At 39.3% G+C, this 16,817-nt stretch overlaps 1 protein-coding gene across 1 annotated transcript in view; it reads left to right on the plus strand.

Moving 5' to 3' along the window:
* LOC106892349 (protein PTHB1-like) overlaps positions 1–16,817 on the plus strand; it is a 355,117-nt gene that overhangs the window by 16,200 nt on the left and 322,100 nt on the right. The window contains exon 6 of the mRNA XM_014949498.1: positions 15,751–15,925. Within this exon, the coding sequence (XP_014804984.1) occupies positions 15,751–15,925 (175 nt within the window). The remainder of the gene's footprint in view (positions 1–15,750; positions 15,926–16,817) is intronic.

Raw genomic sequence — 16,817 nt, forward strand, 5'->3', positions numbered from 1 at the left:
CAATGGTGTGTGTTCTAGATGTGCTGGTTTAGAAATCTAGTTTGTATATTGGATAGCATCTCTCAGACATCTTCTGTGAGCCATAAAGACAAGTAAATGAAATAGCTTAGAATGTTGTACTGGACTGGTAAACTCTAAATGATGGAACTTTGGCCGATTGGAAGGCACTGCTCATAGGAAGCTTCTGATAAATGAGTTGCGTATTTTGAGACCGTGAAAAGAATGGAATGGAGTGAAGCAAATGAATTTGATAAGTTTTCTTAGTTAAGAATTCCTTTTCTTTCTTACTCTTCTTTATACAGCAGTGTACCTCCAGTTCAGTGCTTAAGGCACAAATCTGCTGTTAATCTAGAAGTAGTCAAGTCCTAAGCAGTATTCTACATATTGTTTAATCTTTGTTAAAGTTAAAACAATGTTTATTGAAAAACAGTGATAAGACCTTTTTCTGTGTTAACTATGTAATGGTTAGACTTTGAGCCAGTATTGTTAAACTTTGACATAATTTGATCATGGTTTTGTTCCATTCTTAAACTTCCTGTTGACAGTTCCACCAAAACAATGTAGTTTGTATTCTCTTTAGTAGAATTTGTATCTCTTGGGTCTAGTTCTTTTAGTTAAAATAATGCTGAATTGGGTCTGTTCTAGCTGTGCAGAAATTTTGGTTAATCAATTTACCAGTATTGGCTTTGGTTATGGAACAATAGCATTGAGCCATCCTTGTAGTATTAAAACTTTGTATAGCTGGGTAATCACTAGTTCTTAACTCAGGGCAAATAAGTTCATACACTTCATAGTGAATTCTATAGCCTTTTTCTAATGTGATATTTAGATAATTAGAGCTGCAAGTATCTTAATTTTGCACCTGCAACATGTGGAAATAAACTCTGTCCTGACACATGACTTTGTCTTATTCTCATTAAGGGTATTTAGACATGGTGTGTTGTCCTGCCCTCTGAGGAATCTGAGAAAGAGACACTACATTGGAAAAATCACTCTTATTCCTACATGACCAGTTTCTGTTGAAGGAAAATGAACTAGACTCCCCTCCAGCTGAACTGTTAAGGGGCTAGGGATGAGGGAAACAACAAGGAAATCCCTTTTCTGTTTAGTGGGAACCCTAAACAAAGCCAATGGAAATGTTTAAAAAAAGTAAATGAAAAAGCCTACAAAGATGAAAATGTAAGTTAAGTACAGTGTAGGCAGTTAGTTGTAAATTACTTAGAACTTTAAAAATCTGTGGCAAAGGGAAGGATTATAATACAGAATGTTGCATTTCTTTGCTGCTGTAGCATCACATTTGTTCCTTGCTGTCTCTGAATACTGGTGCTAAAATGAAAACATGAAACTCTCAAGTAGTGACGTAGGAAGGTCAAATCATCATTTTATATTTAAAAAACTCTGTTAGCCCAGATTTGAAAAAAAATTCAACATAAAGTCATTGCCTTTGTTATGTAGAATGCATATATCTGCTTTTCATATTTCTGAACTCTTCCTCATGACCACAGAGCTGTAAGTTGAGTTTTTCTTGCAGTGCTCTGATTCTAGCATGTGGGCCTTTCTTAGAAAGGATGATTTACGATAGGACCATGAGTTAGTAACACTGAACACTAGTTCTCAACCAAGCGCACTCTTAACCTAGCCACAAAATGTCACTGCCCTTAAGTCATGAACAGACTGGACAGTCTTAATGTTTTACTTCAAATATAAAATTTTAAGAACCTGATGTGACTCTAAGCTCTTTTGATTATTTTTTTTTAAAGAAAATGAAGGCAAAAAAGGATATGATTTATGAATTCTGTTGCACCCTTACCTTTGAGGATTCAACTCTACAAAACTTTTACTTTATATAACCTACATCATGTAACTTTTATAAGGTCAAGTTATGCTATTATGGCATCATGCAATTATGCCACCAGAGACTGTTGTATTAACAGTGCAGCTTTGATTATATGAAAAGACGTTTGCTGATGGTTTACAAAATCTTGTTGAGTATTTTCTGCTTTCACATCTTTAGTGTGTCTTTCTGGGCCTTTATAAGACCCTTATAAAGGAGTCAAATGCCAAGTTATTGGGTAAGATTGTGTTGAATCAAACTGGATCAATTTGTAATAGCACAAGTACAGTTTGCATAACTATGGTTTATATTTTTGTTTGGGAGAGAAGTAAGAAAGTCACTGAGCATCTTAGGCTTGTTTGGAATCTTTGATTACCCAAAAGCCAAGCTTTCTCCTTATTCCCCTGTCTATCAAAACTGGGAGTGGAGGAATGTGAGCGAGCATGTACTTAAGTTGTGTGGTTGCTACGTGGTGCAGAGGCAGCTGTGCTGGTTTTACAATGGTGTGTGTTCTAGATGTGCTGGTTTAGAAATCTAGTTTGTATATTGGATAGCATCTCTCAGACATCTTCTGTGAGCCATAAAGACAAGTAAATGAAATAGCTTAGAATGTTGTACTGGACTGGTAAAATCTAAATGATGGAACTTTGGCTGATTGGAAGGCACTGCTCATAGGAAGCTTCTGATAAATGAGTTGCATATTTTGAGACTGTTAAAAGAATGGAAGGAAGCAAATGAATTTGATACATTTTCTTAGTTAAGAATGCCTTTTCTTTCTTTTTCTTCTTTATACAGCAGTGTACCTCCAGTTCAGTGCTTAAGGCACAAATCTGCTGTTAATCTAGAAGTAGTCAAGTCCTAAGCAGTATTCTACATATTGTTTAATCTTTGTTAAAGTTAAAACAATGTTTATTGAAAAACAGTGATAAGACCTTTTTCTGTGTTAACTATGTAATGGTTAGACTTTGAGCCAGTATTGTTAAACTTTGACATAATTTGATCATGGTTTTGTTCCATTCTTAAACTTCCTGTTGACAGTTCCACCAAAACAATGTAGTTTGTATTCTCTTTAGTAGAATTTGTATCTCTTGGGTCTAGTTCTTTTAGTTAAAATAATGCTGAATTGGGTCTGTTCTAGCTGTGCAGAAATTTTGGTTAATCAATTTACCAGTATTGGCTTTGGTTATGGAACAATAGCATTGAGCCATCCTTGTAGTATTAAAACTTTGTATAGCTGGGTAATCACTAGTTCTTAACTCAGGGCAAATAAGTTCATACACTTCATAGTGAATTCTATAGCCTTTTTCTAATGTGATATTTAGATAATTAGAGCTGCAAGTATCTTAATTTTGCACCTGCAACATGTGGAAATAAACTCTGTCCTGACACATGACTTTGTCTTATTCTCATTAAGGGTATTTAGACATGGTGTGTTGTCCTGCCCTCTGAGGAATCTGAGAAAGAGACACTACATTGGAAAAATCACTCTTATTCCTACATGACCAGTTTCTGTTGAAGGGATTACGACTCAGGTAGCTTATAGCTGTTAGCCTAAGTCCTCCTACACCTTGAGAAGGAGTCAATACGCTACTTGGGCCTGACTGGTCTTAAAGAGACACTTATTGATGCTTATAAGAAATGGTGGTAATATGCTGGTATGCAGCCAAAGGGAAATGCCCTTACTACTGCTTCAGAAAGGTGTGCAGGTCAGACCATGATGCTTTTTGCCTTGTGCCAGGAGTGGTTTACGTTTGAGGAGCGTGTGTGCACCACGGTTCTGCTGAAGTGATAGTAAGAGTGGAGAAGTGCTTTTAAGTAAAACCAAACCCACCATTACTTGAAGCTTAGGTAGCTTTACAGATTGTCACGTGAATTTTCTGTGGTCAGATGTGCATTAGACTGGGTGGTGGGCAGGATGGTAGCTCGTATATGACAAACAACAATGTATAAGGGGTGATATTACTTGAAGCTTAGGTAGCTTTACGGATTGTCACGTGAATTTTCTGTGTGCATTAGACGGGATGGTGGGCAGGATGGTAGCTCATATATGACAAACAACAATGTATAAGGGGTGAATACTGAAATGCTGTGCTTTGAGGACTGGTGTGTGAAGTGTGTGTTTCCTGAGCTGCTGCCTGAAGAGCTGAGGAAGCGTGTGGATGATGACATGCTGTAACAGGAGGATGACCTTTCCCAGGTGAGGGTTGAGTTCTGTGATTGTTCTCCAGGCTGTGGTACATCAAGGGGAGTGTATGAACATTCTCAACACTTCCAGGTTGTGGGGTTTTTTTTAAGTTATTAAGATTCCACCTTTTACTGAAGAACTAAAGAAATAGCGTATATACAGCTTTTCCAGTGGGGGATACAAGTTATTGTATCTTGAATAGAATAACAATTTTATTTAGAGACAGAGAAAGCATGGTTAAATAACCTCACTTTCTCAGTTGCTGAGTTATTTTTGAATGGTGCTCACTTGTAGGTAATGCCTTTATTTTTAATTCTTGCTGCAAAAGGAATATTACCATTTTGTGTGGTTCCACAAAATATACTTGCAGTATCTAATAGTCAAATAAACAGTGAATTCCTTCTGGTTTTATATAACCTTTTTGAATGAGTTCATAAATGATTTAGAACTTGATCCTCCTAATAACGCACAGGTTTTGGAATTTATTTTTTAATCTGAAACCTTAATGCCTTAAGCTGGCTTCCAGGATACTTCAGATTTATGTGAAGTTGTTCAATGGATACGGTACCAATAAAAGGAAATAATAAAACAATAGCAAAGGGAAGGAAAAAAAAATACAGCGTTGACATGAAAAAGTTAAAACTAAAAAAGTGTGAAAATACCTTGAACCTATCTTTTTCTCAGCAAATGGCCTTGAATTCATTTTACTTCTATTATAGCACTGGCCTAGAGGCAAAATAAGTTTGAGTGTTACAACAGAGAGGGTGCTATATGAGGGAATTTTTTAAATAATGAAATACAACATATGTGCAAACCGTGCAAACTTGTAACAGGAAACTTTATAAGAAGGGTAGACTGTGCTTAACTTTTCCACAATTCTGCAAGAATGAATTTTATTAGGTGTTAGTCAGAAAAAAATTATCAGCTGAGTTTTATGCTGTAAGGTTAAATGATTCTTATGACTATGTTTAAATACAGCCGCGGTATAACCTTGGACTTTGACTTACTGGCTAGTTCTGTTAAGAAGCAGATTGTTTAACTGTTACCTTCCTCTTAATTTGCCTCTGGGTAAGGAGAGATTATTTGAAAGGCTTGGTCTTCATGAGTTTTTTCGTGGAGTAGATCTGTTGATGACTACTACTAAATGGTTCCTCGTGTAACTTTGGAAACCTGTTAGTGGTTGGTTTGTTTGTTTTTAAATAATGGAGTTAGAGCCTCTTCTCTAAATTGCCGTGTAACTTTGGAAACCCGTTAGTGGTTGGTTTGTTTTTATATAATGGAGTTAGAGCCTCTTCTCTAAATTGTGCATGTGGATGGAAAACTAGTAAGAAAAACCTTCTCTGAATCTTTTACCATCCGTTCCATCCATTTCACTTCCCTTTCCTCAGCTTCTCTTACCAGCAATGCATAAGATGGTAGGCTGACACAAACCTCCCATTGCCTCCAGCGTGCCGGGAATCCGCTTTGGTTATAAATTGCTAGGTACATCACTTAATCTGCATGTCATTTAAACAAAGTGGTATAATTAAAATGAAGTAAACCCAATTGTAGAAATACATAACTTTGGGAGCAGTTGTGTATGTAAGTGGAAGGCTTGTTTTTCTAAACTTTGATAGGCTTTCTATGATGCTTTTTCTAATTACTTCTGTTGCAGTATGGTACCCAAATGTGTGCGATGGTTGTGCACTGCTAGTATAAAATGGTTTGTGTCTTGCATGTGGGGCTATGGCTTTGCAGTACTCCTGCCAAGAGTCTGCGAGTGCCAAGCAGAACAATAATTACCTCATATGTTTTTAATCGTGCGTGTAGATTAATAATGACCCAATCTTGCATTTGTCTTTTTGATGACATATTGTTGACTCACATTTAATTCATCATCCTACTCAAATCCCCAGATTCTTCTTCTTAGTGCTGTTGCCTGCCATTCTCTGCTTTCCTGTGAGAGGATTGTCTGAAACCATATCAGATGTTTTACTTAAGTTTAGAGATGTCTCTAAAGTTCAGAAATGCAGTATATATAATTAATTACCCTGTCTAATAAATAGTTTGGCATGATGAGTTTTCTATTGCTCCAAACCTATGTAAAGCTTTATTATTTACATGTGTCCTTTCTTATTAAATCTTCCAGCATTTCATGTGGATGCATTTGTCTATCAGATTTGTTTGCTGCCCCATATTTTTTTCATCCAAAAGAATGCAGTTTTAGTTTTAGTCTCTTTCATCTTCTCAAAGGGTCTTTCAGAAATCTGTATGTGTAGCTTTCGTTGGGGTTTTTTTTTTTTTTGGTGTTCATCTGTGACTATTCCATGACAAAAAAAGTCTCTAATGTAGAGAAACTTATTTGGAAGGTCCCCAACCCCTTGTTCATTGCTTCTTCTAGAGGGGTGTATCGTATCTTGTGCAGGCTATGATGCTTTCTACTAATCTTACTTTTATTACTAGGTTTGGTGCAAATCATTCCCATTAGAAATCACTCTATTACATCTTTCAAGAGAGATTTCTTGGAGATTTTAGGTAGTGGTAAGTCTGAGGTTATCCTCCAAATGCAGAAAAGAATGCAAAGCAAAGAGAATGAGTGCACTTTGCCTGTATCAAAAGTTAGATGGAACTGACTAATAAGGAGAGAGAAAGTTCAGTGAAAATGTGGCAAAGTAGTTTTACCTCACATTCATGAGAAGAATTTTTTGTAGCCAGTTGGTGCTGGTCTTGATCACAACTTGTTCTAGTCCTTGTTGATAGGTTTGTCATTGGGAGACATGAAATCATAGAATTGTCCAGGTTGGAAGGGACCTTTCAGATCGTATCATCCAACCATCAACCTCACTCTGATCCAAACCATCACTAACCCATGTCTCTAAGCACTAGGGCAACCCGGCTTTTCAATCCCTCCAGGGATGGGGCCTCAACCACTGCCCTGGGCAGCCCAGTCCAATGTGCAGTAACCATTTCCCTGGAAACATTTTCCCTGATCTCCAACCTGAACCTCCCTGGGGCAACTTGAGGCCATTTCCTCTTGTCCCATGGCCTGTTCCTTGGGAGCAGAGACCGACCCCCCCTGGCTACACCCTCCTTTCAGGGAGTTGGAGAGAGCCAGAAGGTCTCCCCTCAGCCTCCTTTTCTCCAGGCTCAACACCCCCAGCTCCCTCAGCCTCTCCTCACAAGACTTGTGCTCCAGACCCCTCACCAGCTCCCTTGCCCTTCTCTGGACCCGCTCCAGCCCCTCAAGGTCTTTTTTGTGGTGAGGGGCCCAAAACTGGACACAGCCCTCGAGGTGGGGCCTCCCCAGTGCCCAGTCCAGGGGGACCAGCACCTCCCGAGTCCTGCTCCCCACACTGTTCCTGACACAGGCCAGGATGCTGGTGGCCTTCTTGGCCACCTGGGCACACTGCTGGCTCATCTTCAGCCCACAGGCCACCAACACCCCCAGGTCCTTTTCTGCCAGGCAGCTCCAGCCACTCTGCCCCCAGCCTGTAAGATGTGAAGAAAAAAAATAAAATTGGTGTGACCGAAGAGCAGGACCAGGCACTTGCCCTTGGTGAACCTCAGCCCATCCATCCAGCCTGTCCAGATCCCTCTGCAAAGCCTTCCTACCCTCAGGGAGGCCAACATTCAAAGCAGATCAACACTTGTCATAAGCTGTGCATATGTAGATGAGTAAGGCTTTAAAATGTGTCACCAAATAACTAGAAATTCAAGAAGATGTAAAAAGTGAAAAATTTTGGTAGACTTCACTTTATAATCTTTGTTTTGTGTAGGACTGCTGTGTTGTCCCCTGGGTGGTGACGCAAGGTTTGGGCAGTGAGACTTGAGCTTACGTTAATCATAATCATAGTTCTTGCTAAGTAGCAGAGCCTCTGCCTGCTGGAGGGTTAGGGACTGGTGCTGCACAATGGCATTTCAAGTGGCAAAGTTTTAAAGTTTTAGGGGAACCTGGAGAATTTTGAGGGGTTTAAAAAGACAATCCGGCACGAAAAAGTTTAGCAGACCAAAAAGAAAATTGAGTTACTGGATTCAAATTAATTTTTTACATAAAATTAATCTGTGACTTTACCATCCACTGCTGTGGCTGCGTGCTCTGTTGCCCCTTGTATAAGGCCAGATCAGATGAGAGTGTTCATAACTTAATGCTGCAGCCTTGCTAAAAATTTAGCTTTGCTAAATTTTTGCCTTTCTTTAACATGACTGAGTCTCATTATGAGCACGGTTTAATAAAGATAAACAGGAATAACCCCCCAAGATGTATTTAGTGACTATAGTGAATAAAAAGGACAAGTAAGGATTACAGCAGAAATAAAATGTATGCAGCTGCTCTTTAGTGTGGTGATTGATTGAAATGGAAATGTGTGTCATCTTGCTTACCTGCAGAAGTATGAAAATAATATTTTGCAATGTTAGTGGCAAAGTAGTGAGATGGTTTGAGTATTCACAGCATGCTTCCAGCAGTCTTAAAATACAAGATAACAAAAATTGATCCTGGTTCCTAACAGCTATGCTGACTTTTGAGATCGGTTTCCACTTTGGCAATAGGGATGGTGGGTTTTTTTTGATAGAGATGTAATTTACTGACTCGTTTGACCACAGCTTCAGACTGTTAGACTTTGTTTTAAGGTATATTTAATGAATTCTTTGGATATGACTCATGGAGAGCGTTCTTCAGCAAATATTTTCAACAATTCCTTATCTCAAAAAATTAGTAAAGAATCAAAGTGCTTTAGGAAGTGCATAGGGATCATGAAGCTCCTTCCTCTAAAGGGATTATAAATGGAAAAGTAGGAGAAACGATGGGGAATTTCACTGGGTTTTAACAGTGGGATTTTGTCATCCTGTTTAGTTATAAGTTTGTAGGTCTGTCTTACATGGAGTTTTAAATGTGGTAGATTTATTGCACAATGGTGGCTTAAGATCCTACGGATAACTTTTGAAAGTATCTAAAATATTGCAAAATAGGGCCTATATTCAATTGTAATTGAGCTCAAAGAAACATCTGCTACTGATTTGTGATTCATTAAAAACATCCACATGCCTTAAATAACTATTCAGTCCAAGGCTATTGATTTGGAAGGGCAACTAGTGACAGTACTTGTCTTTATTTCATTTTTATTTGTAGGAGATTTGCTAGTTCAGCAAGACATTCTAGAATATTTATATAACATATGGTAGGTGTATGACTTCAGATGAGGGCAGCTTGATGTTGGAAAGGGTCACAGACTAGAATTTCTCTTACATTCTCTGGAAAAAGCGTATATCAGTATTATAATGCCTCTATGAATGCAGGGGCTTCAAAGACTTCTGCAGTTCCCAGGACTTGAAGTAGTTACTCAACAACTTAAGGCAAGAATCAGAATTTAAGGAAAAAAAAAAAACTTCCACTATTTCTTCGTTAATCATCATTATTCAGGCTACATCTGTGCATCCAGCCATTCTCCCATGCACAGCTAATGTTCTTTTTCAAGACCCGCTCTATTTATACTGTCTATAATTAATCTGCTGTATTGAAAAAGAATGACTTTCACAGCTGCCTGAACATTCTTCCTGAGACTATTTCTTGCACTAAATAAACATCCACTTTTGTATGTGGGAAAAATTCTTTGCTTCATATGAAGGTTGTACTATAATCTTAGTAATTAGTATTGTGCTAATTTTAGTACTGTAGTATGTTTAGAGGAGGAGACTTTACCTCCCATGTCTACACAGAGCCAAAAACCAGGTTTCTATCTAACTTCTGCATGCTCGCTGTTGCAGCTCGGATACTTTTGCATCTCTGTACTGCATGGCAGTCTCTTGTGCTCCTTTGAACCCTTCTAGTGTTTTTCCTAAGGGTCCTTCCACCACCTCAGGTCAATAGGAGGTTTAAAGGGATCATTTCCAAGTTGCGTAATTCAACTTCATCATCTTCTGTGGCAAGAGTGACCAGCAGAAGTAGGGAGGTGACTGTCCCCCGGTACTCAGCACTGGTGAGGCCACGCCTCGAGTGTTGTGTCCAGTTTTGGGCACCTCAATACAAGAGAGATCTGGAGGTGCTGGAGCGAGTGCAGAGGAGGGCAACGAAGCTGGTGAGGGGGCTGGAAAACAAATCATATGAGAAACGGCTGAGGGAGTTGGGACTGTTTAGTATGAGGAAGAGGAGGCTGAGGGGAGACCTCATCACTCTCTCCACCTTCTTGAAAGTGAGTAGGTTGGTGCTGGTCTCTTCTCACAGGTAGGTAGTGACAGAACAAGAGGAAATGGCTTCAAGCTCCAACAGGGGAGGTTTAGATTGAACATTAGGAAAGAATTTTTCACTGAAAGAGTGGTCGGGCATTGGAACAGGCTGCCCAGGGAGGGGGGGGAGTCACCATCCCTGGCTGTGTTTAAGGGCCGTTTAGATGCAGTGCTGAGGGACATGGTGTAGGGGAGGACTTTGTAGAGTAGGGGAGATGGTTGGACTTGATGATCCCAAGGGTCTCTTCCAACATAGACAATTCTATGATTCTAAGAATAAAAGAGTATATCACAGGTCTCTTAAAGGATTGATTGTGTGAGGGAGGGCTGATGGGCCTTTGGAGATATGTTAATAATTCAAGATTCCCTTTCCATCTAAAATCCAGGACAAGAGGAAACAGGCACAAACTTGAATGTAAGAAGTTCCATCTAAACATGAGGAGGAACCTCTTTCCTGTGAGGGTGGCAGAGCCCTGGCAGAGGCTGCCCAGGGAGGTGGTGGAGTCTCCTTCTCTGGAGACATTCAAACCCACCTGGAAACGTTCCTGTGGGACCTGCTCTGGGTGGCCCTGCTCTGGCAGGGAGTTCGACTAGATGATCTCCAGAGGTCCCTTCCAGCCCCATGGGATTCTGTGATTCTGTAGAGAGAATACAGTGTGATGGCTGAGAGAAGCAAACAAGGCTCATTTCCTCATGGCAGCTCTGACTGCACACTTTGCTGTGTCTTGGCCGGGGAAGCTTCTTACAGAGTGTTGCAGGGAGAGCATCTTTTGTGTTGGGACTTGAGAACATATTTTACTGCAATAATTTAATATTTGGAAGGGATTAGCAAATAATTAAAGCTAACATCAGCAGAATGAGGATGTAGTGGTTTAGTTTCTTTTAAACTCCTGTCCACTTCTCTATTTTTATTTCCTTCCTGTTGGAGTGATTTATTTTTTTCCAGTTCCAGCAGAAAACCCCTTGGTGGATCTCAGCTGGAAGGTAGGTACACTTTGTGCATCGTTTAGGATGGGCACCTGCATTAGCATTGAGTGACGCTGGGCATTTTTCCTTTTCCTCTCTCTGTGTTCAGGGCATTGCAGTCCTGGTGCTGCTGTCACATCCTCTGGCCTAGAATGAACGGCTGCAGCTGAAGTCCTGAACTTTGGTCCCTCCTGTAATAAGGACATGAGCAGCCACCAGCCCACCAAGCTACTCAGTTCACAGTTCTTTCTGGATGTACACTGCCATGTGCTTCCTGCTTTGGGTTAGGGAAGTAACCAAAGACTTGCCTTTTACTAGGCATACCTTGTTTTAAGAACTGTCCCACGTATTTTCAAATGGATTTTCCATTAGTCAGAAGTGATTCCTGGAGTGTTTTTCTCACACTCCCACGTATTTTTCAAATGGTTTTTCCGTTAGTCAGACAGAAGTGATTCCTGGAGTGTTTTTCTCACAGTGGACCCAGATCTGTTTTGCTTCAGAAGCTACTCTCAGCAGCAAGTTGAAATTTCCCAAATGGGTTTGAACTGGAGGAGACTGTTCTCCATGCTGGGAAAAATTGTGGGGGACAAATTTCAGTGATGAAGGAAAACATACTTATTTCAAGTCAGGAGAGTGATTTTTGTTGCAGTGTGTAGAAATGCAGTTTGTGTGCATTGCCTCGCTGGTCAATGCACTGTGGATTTAATTTTTCTATTGTAGAATTAAGAAAATATTTCTCATGTATCATTAAAGGGCTCTTAGGTCCCTGGGTGTCTTATAAATGCCTCCTTATCTTTTTATTTCATTGACGCTTCCTTCCATGACACTTTGAACCGAAGCTTTTGATTACCATTGAAGGCAGTGAAGTTAATTCTGCTGACGTCTCCCTAAAATCTGTAACTTTGAGAAGTTTTTTTCTGATTTCTAACCTATCCCATTTGATACTGCAGTTTTATTGCCTGATTTCATGTGGTGCTCAGGCCCTGTGATTACATAATGTACTCTTTATGAAAATGATTTGGTGCTGGAGGGGAGGCTCAGAGTAGAGGAAATCATTAACATGCAAAAAAACTGGAGCTCCAAAATAACTTTAATTAGAAGCTTATTTCAAAGAGCTACCACCTGTGTCTCATTTTGGCTTTGTATTAGCTCTAAAAATATGCTGTGGTTTGAAAGTGTGACGTAAATGTATTCATATCATGCTAGAATAACAAAATTACAAAACAACAGTAGCTGGACTTGTCCTTAAAAGTAACACTTTCTGGCTATGAGACATTCCTTTTGAGGCACAAGCTGCTGAAACTATGTAGAGTGCACTAAGTGATTCCATCTGATCTGCAGAAATCACTATGGGTTATATTTTCACTTTATAAATATGTCACTGGCAAAGCCAACTGGCTGCAATAAGGCTTTTTTGAAATGGACCTTTCTGGCTGAGTGTGTGGAAGACTGCATTTCTTAAAGTGAAACATAAAAACTCCATTCACTAGCTACATGTTAAAAAAAAAAAGGTGGTCAAAGGAAATAAGATGACCTATAAAAAGCTGGGAAATTAGAGTTCCTCCACAATTTAATTTTCTTTAATTATGCTTTACATGTAAAAGTTTGTATAACTGGAGTTTGATCTACTAGTACATGCTAGTTAAAATCCAAATTTGAAAAGTAGTAAGAACAGCACAGTGTATATTAAAAAGTGCTGCTGTGCTCTTAAAGGCAAAAAGAGTGATTACTTATTCAGACTGAGGTGTCTGATGCATATTTGTTTCTGCAGGCAGCGTGGTTCAGTGCTGTGGGATGGGTTGAGGTCATTGGGGTGCCCTTCTGACATCATATGACAAGGTCTTGTCATATTCAGTCATATCACTACTGTTAAAACAAGAGATCTTTTAACAATTATCTGTGTGTGATTAGGGATTGTGAATGTTAAAAATGAATACTTCTGTGTCTGATATGAAACATAGCTTCATATATATTGCAGAAGGTGCTATAGTTTTTCTAGTTATCATTTTCATGATATAAGGAAACTGGTAAGAATAAGATTGATATTCATAATGTATATGACAGTGGAAGCAATTGCTGCTTGTTCCTTTAGTAACGCCTCTACTGACCTTTATTTTTTCTGATATTTGAGTTCTAGTATGTCTACTAGATTACCACTGTATATCAATTATATTTGAAGAATAGAAATTTACACCTAAATTGTATATTTTAGACAAGCTAAACCCCTGAAGGTTGTGGTCAGGTGCTGTCTAAAAGGTGGCTTTCTCACTACCATCAGTACAACCAGAAGTACCTGAAATGTAAATCTATTACAAAATGTGAGTTCTGTGTTAGTATGGGCATTCGCTTTACAACTAAATGTCTTTTGCTTGATATATCCTAAGATTAAAAGTAATATTTAGAACTTTTCAAAATGATAGACTAGCAAAGCTTTAAACATGATTACTGTTGTAATTTTTTGGCAACAAATTATTTTTTGCAGAGTTCTAATTTTTTTTGCGTTGGTTTTTGGTTTCTATGTCTTTCTAAGGAAGAAAAGACGTAAAGTAAGAAGTTTTGCAAAGCACAAATGTGTTCCACTACTGTGCCTTTAAAGTTTTTTTAAGCTGTTACCTGTAGTCTTTTTGTCTTCAGGTTTTAGATAGCAGAGAGTTCCCTTGAAGCTGTTCATTGAAGGGTATGGTTCTGGAAGGAGGGCGTACAGCTGCAGATTGCTTCTGTAACTCACTGCTGGTGGTAGGAAAACTCACAGGAGAAGGTGGAAGGGGAGTTGAAGGCTTTCTGTACCCAGACTTACAGGGCTGTATTCTGGATAAAGGGTGGAACAGAGGTGGAACTGAGCAGTTAGCTAATGTAAAGTGTTGGGAGGGTTTTCAGTATGCCTTAGAATGTAAACATACGTGATTTGGAGGGAACAGATGTAGGATAAATGTGGTCACATGGACACCTGGATTATGAAGCACTATTTTCTTGCCGAATAAAAATGGCACTAGTTATTTCTAATAGCCAATAACTATAATTTAAGATTACTGTACCTAAGAGACTGTGGTGGCAACCAGTGAGCTAGCAGCTTTACTAGTTATCAGTGTTTGCACAAGTTTCTGGGAGTACTTTTACTAGTTACTCATAATTTTATACAGCTATTGAACTCATACTTTTTCTAGAGTGTGGCAGCAGTGTGATGATAATGTCAGCAACTGTTGGGAAGTGGGAGCTGGGTATTGTTAACATTGATAGCATACAGGGGCAAAACATCTCAAGTTTCTCTAATGGTTTCCACTGTTTGCTGATCAGGAGTATGTGACAGGAGTGAATCCTGTGAAATTTCACAGCCTGGAGGAATAGATATCTACCACAGTGCCTTGGAGTAGATCAGAGGGAAAGGACACAATGCCTTATTTGAATGATTCTTCTCTTGACTTCATCTAGTCCCATCACTTCCCAAGCGAGTTCAGCTAGAAGTTGCCCAGAATTGTGTTGAGTTGTGTTTTGAATATGTCTGTGGAATGACACTCCACAACCTCTCCAGACAATGAGTTCCAGTGTTTGATGACCTTCGGAGGGAAAAAAAAATCTTTTTAATGTTCAGGTAGAATTTAATATTATATAGTTTGTTCCTGTTGACACTGGTCCTGTAACTGGGTGTCACAGAAGAGTCTGTCTTGTTCATTTGGTATTTGTGCACGTTGGTGAGTCTCCTCCTGAGCTATCTCTTCTTCAGGCTGAACAGCCCCGGTGCTCTAGCTTCTCCTCAGCTGAAAGATGCACCAGTTCCTTACTCATCTTTGTGGCCCTTTGCTGGACTTGCTGCAGTATGTCCCTGGGTTTTTTTGTGTACTGGGGAGCCCAGAACTGGACCCAGTACTCTGGATGCAGCCTCATCAATGATGAGTGGAGGGGAAGGGTTGCTTACCTCTTATTCAGGAGAGAGAATTCTATGGACTCAGGTGGTGTTGGTCTTACGGGTATAGCTCTCTTTGAATGCATGCAAAATAGTGTTTGTTTGAATTGTTACCGAAGTGAGACTTTGAATTTAGGTTGGTGTACTTGAAAAGTCATGTCTTGAGGCTGCTGAATGATGGACAAGGCTTGAAGTAATTCACTCCAAGCTGAAGTTTTTTATTTGATTTATTTTTAAGACTTGTTGGTAACACTGTGTAGGCCTGTTCTGTTTTTTTTTATTTTACTTGAAGACAGAAAATGTTTTCCACACTTTGCATTCACGTTACCATTGTATTATTTTCACACCAATATGTATTTGTAGGACTTTATGTTGCTTAAGTAGACGTGAAAGAGTAGAATAGGTTATTTTTGAACCTATAACACAGTTGTTATGATTGCTTATAAGGTGTAGAGGCATTTAAAAATCAGAATAATTTGTGGCTTTGGGAGTGTTGAAACATTTCTTTAAACTGAAATTGTAATGGTTATGTTTTTAGAAATTTTGGTTTGAAATAAAATATATACTCTTTTTTGCTTTTAATATATTCTGAGTGTTATGGATTAAAACTATATAAATAGCGTTGTTTTGTTTCATTTACATTTCTTCTTTTGCTTTCCCTAGGTCGAGATTTGATATGCATACAGTCCATGGATGGGATGCTCATGTTGTTTGAACAGGAAAGCTATGCTTTTGGCCGTTTTTTGCCTGGTTTTCTTCTGCCTGGTCCCTTGACTTACAGCTCTCGGACAGATTCTTTCATCACAGTGTCATCTTGTCGACAAGTTGAGAGTTACAAGTATGTGTTCATGTTCAGTAGTTATGGCATATTCTGGTGCTATGGTCTAGTATGTAAACACAAGTAATCATGTCTTATTTTATTGCCTTTATCACCTGCTTTTGGATATGATATTAATAGATAGTTGCAGGAAAGAAGAACAATAAAATGTTTATGTTATTGAGTAATTACTGTCTCTGTACAGTTGGAGAAAGCAGACTGTCTGTCCTGAAGATTTTTATGGTCCTATTTAATATATTAAGTGTGTTAAGTTTCCGGTCTTATTTTATGTATAAAGTGTTAAGTTTCCTAGCTTACCAAGGCACATCATGTTGTCCTGGAAGTGCCAGGCTTTTCCCTGCCTCAGTGCAGTCTGATCTGTGCTTTGTGTTTGTCTGCACTATCCTGCTTTAGCAAGATATTCTTCTCAGGTGTTTCAGCTGGGTTTTTATTTTGATGCAAATGAGTGTTAGTCTGATGAATCTGTTCAGTTTTCAGAGGAGATTTGAGACGGGGATTTGGCTTTTGTTATCGTAGGATCATCTCAAAGGAGGAAGGGTGCTGGAGGGAGATGGAATCTACCTGACACAGCAGCAGAGGAGGCTTGTTGACCTCCTTGGCTGCTAGACTGAGGGACAGGTGTAAATCCAGCATGGAAGTGGTGGTGTAAGGCTGATGGTGTAAGTGCACAAAGGTGGCTGCTTTCATAATACCTTAGAGGAAGTGGGATGAGTGAGGGCTTGTATTAAGTGTGTATTTACAAACACAGCCCTGGCAACAAAGAGGAGGAGCTAGCAGTTGTGTGCAGTTAGTGACAGGGTAGCTTGCATGACTAAGGTGCTGTAATTGAGGACTCCAAGCTGTTCAGGAAGAAAAGACAGACAATGAGGGATTTGTACTCGCCATGGAGAAG

The sequence above is a fragment of the Calidris pugnax genome, unplaced genomic scaffold, assembly GCF_001431845.1.
Source record: "Calidris pugnax isolate Ruff unplaced genomic scaffold, ASM143184v1 scaffold124, whole genome shotgun sequence".
In the NCBI taxonomy this organism is placed as follows: domain Eukaryota; kingdom Metazoa; phylum Chordata; class Aves; order Charadriiformes; family Scolopacidae; genus Calidris; species Calidris pugnax.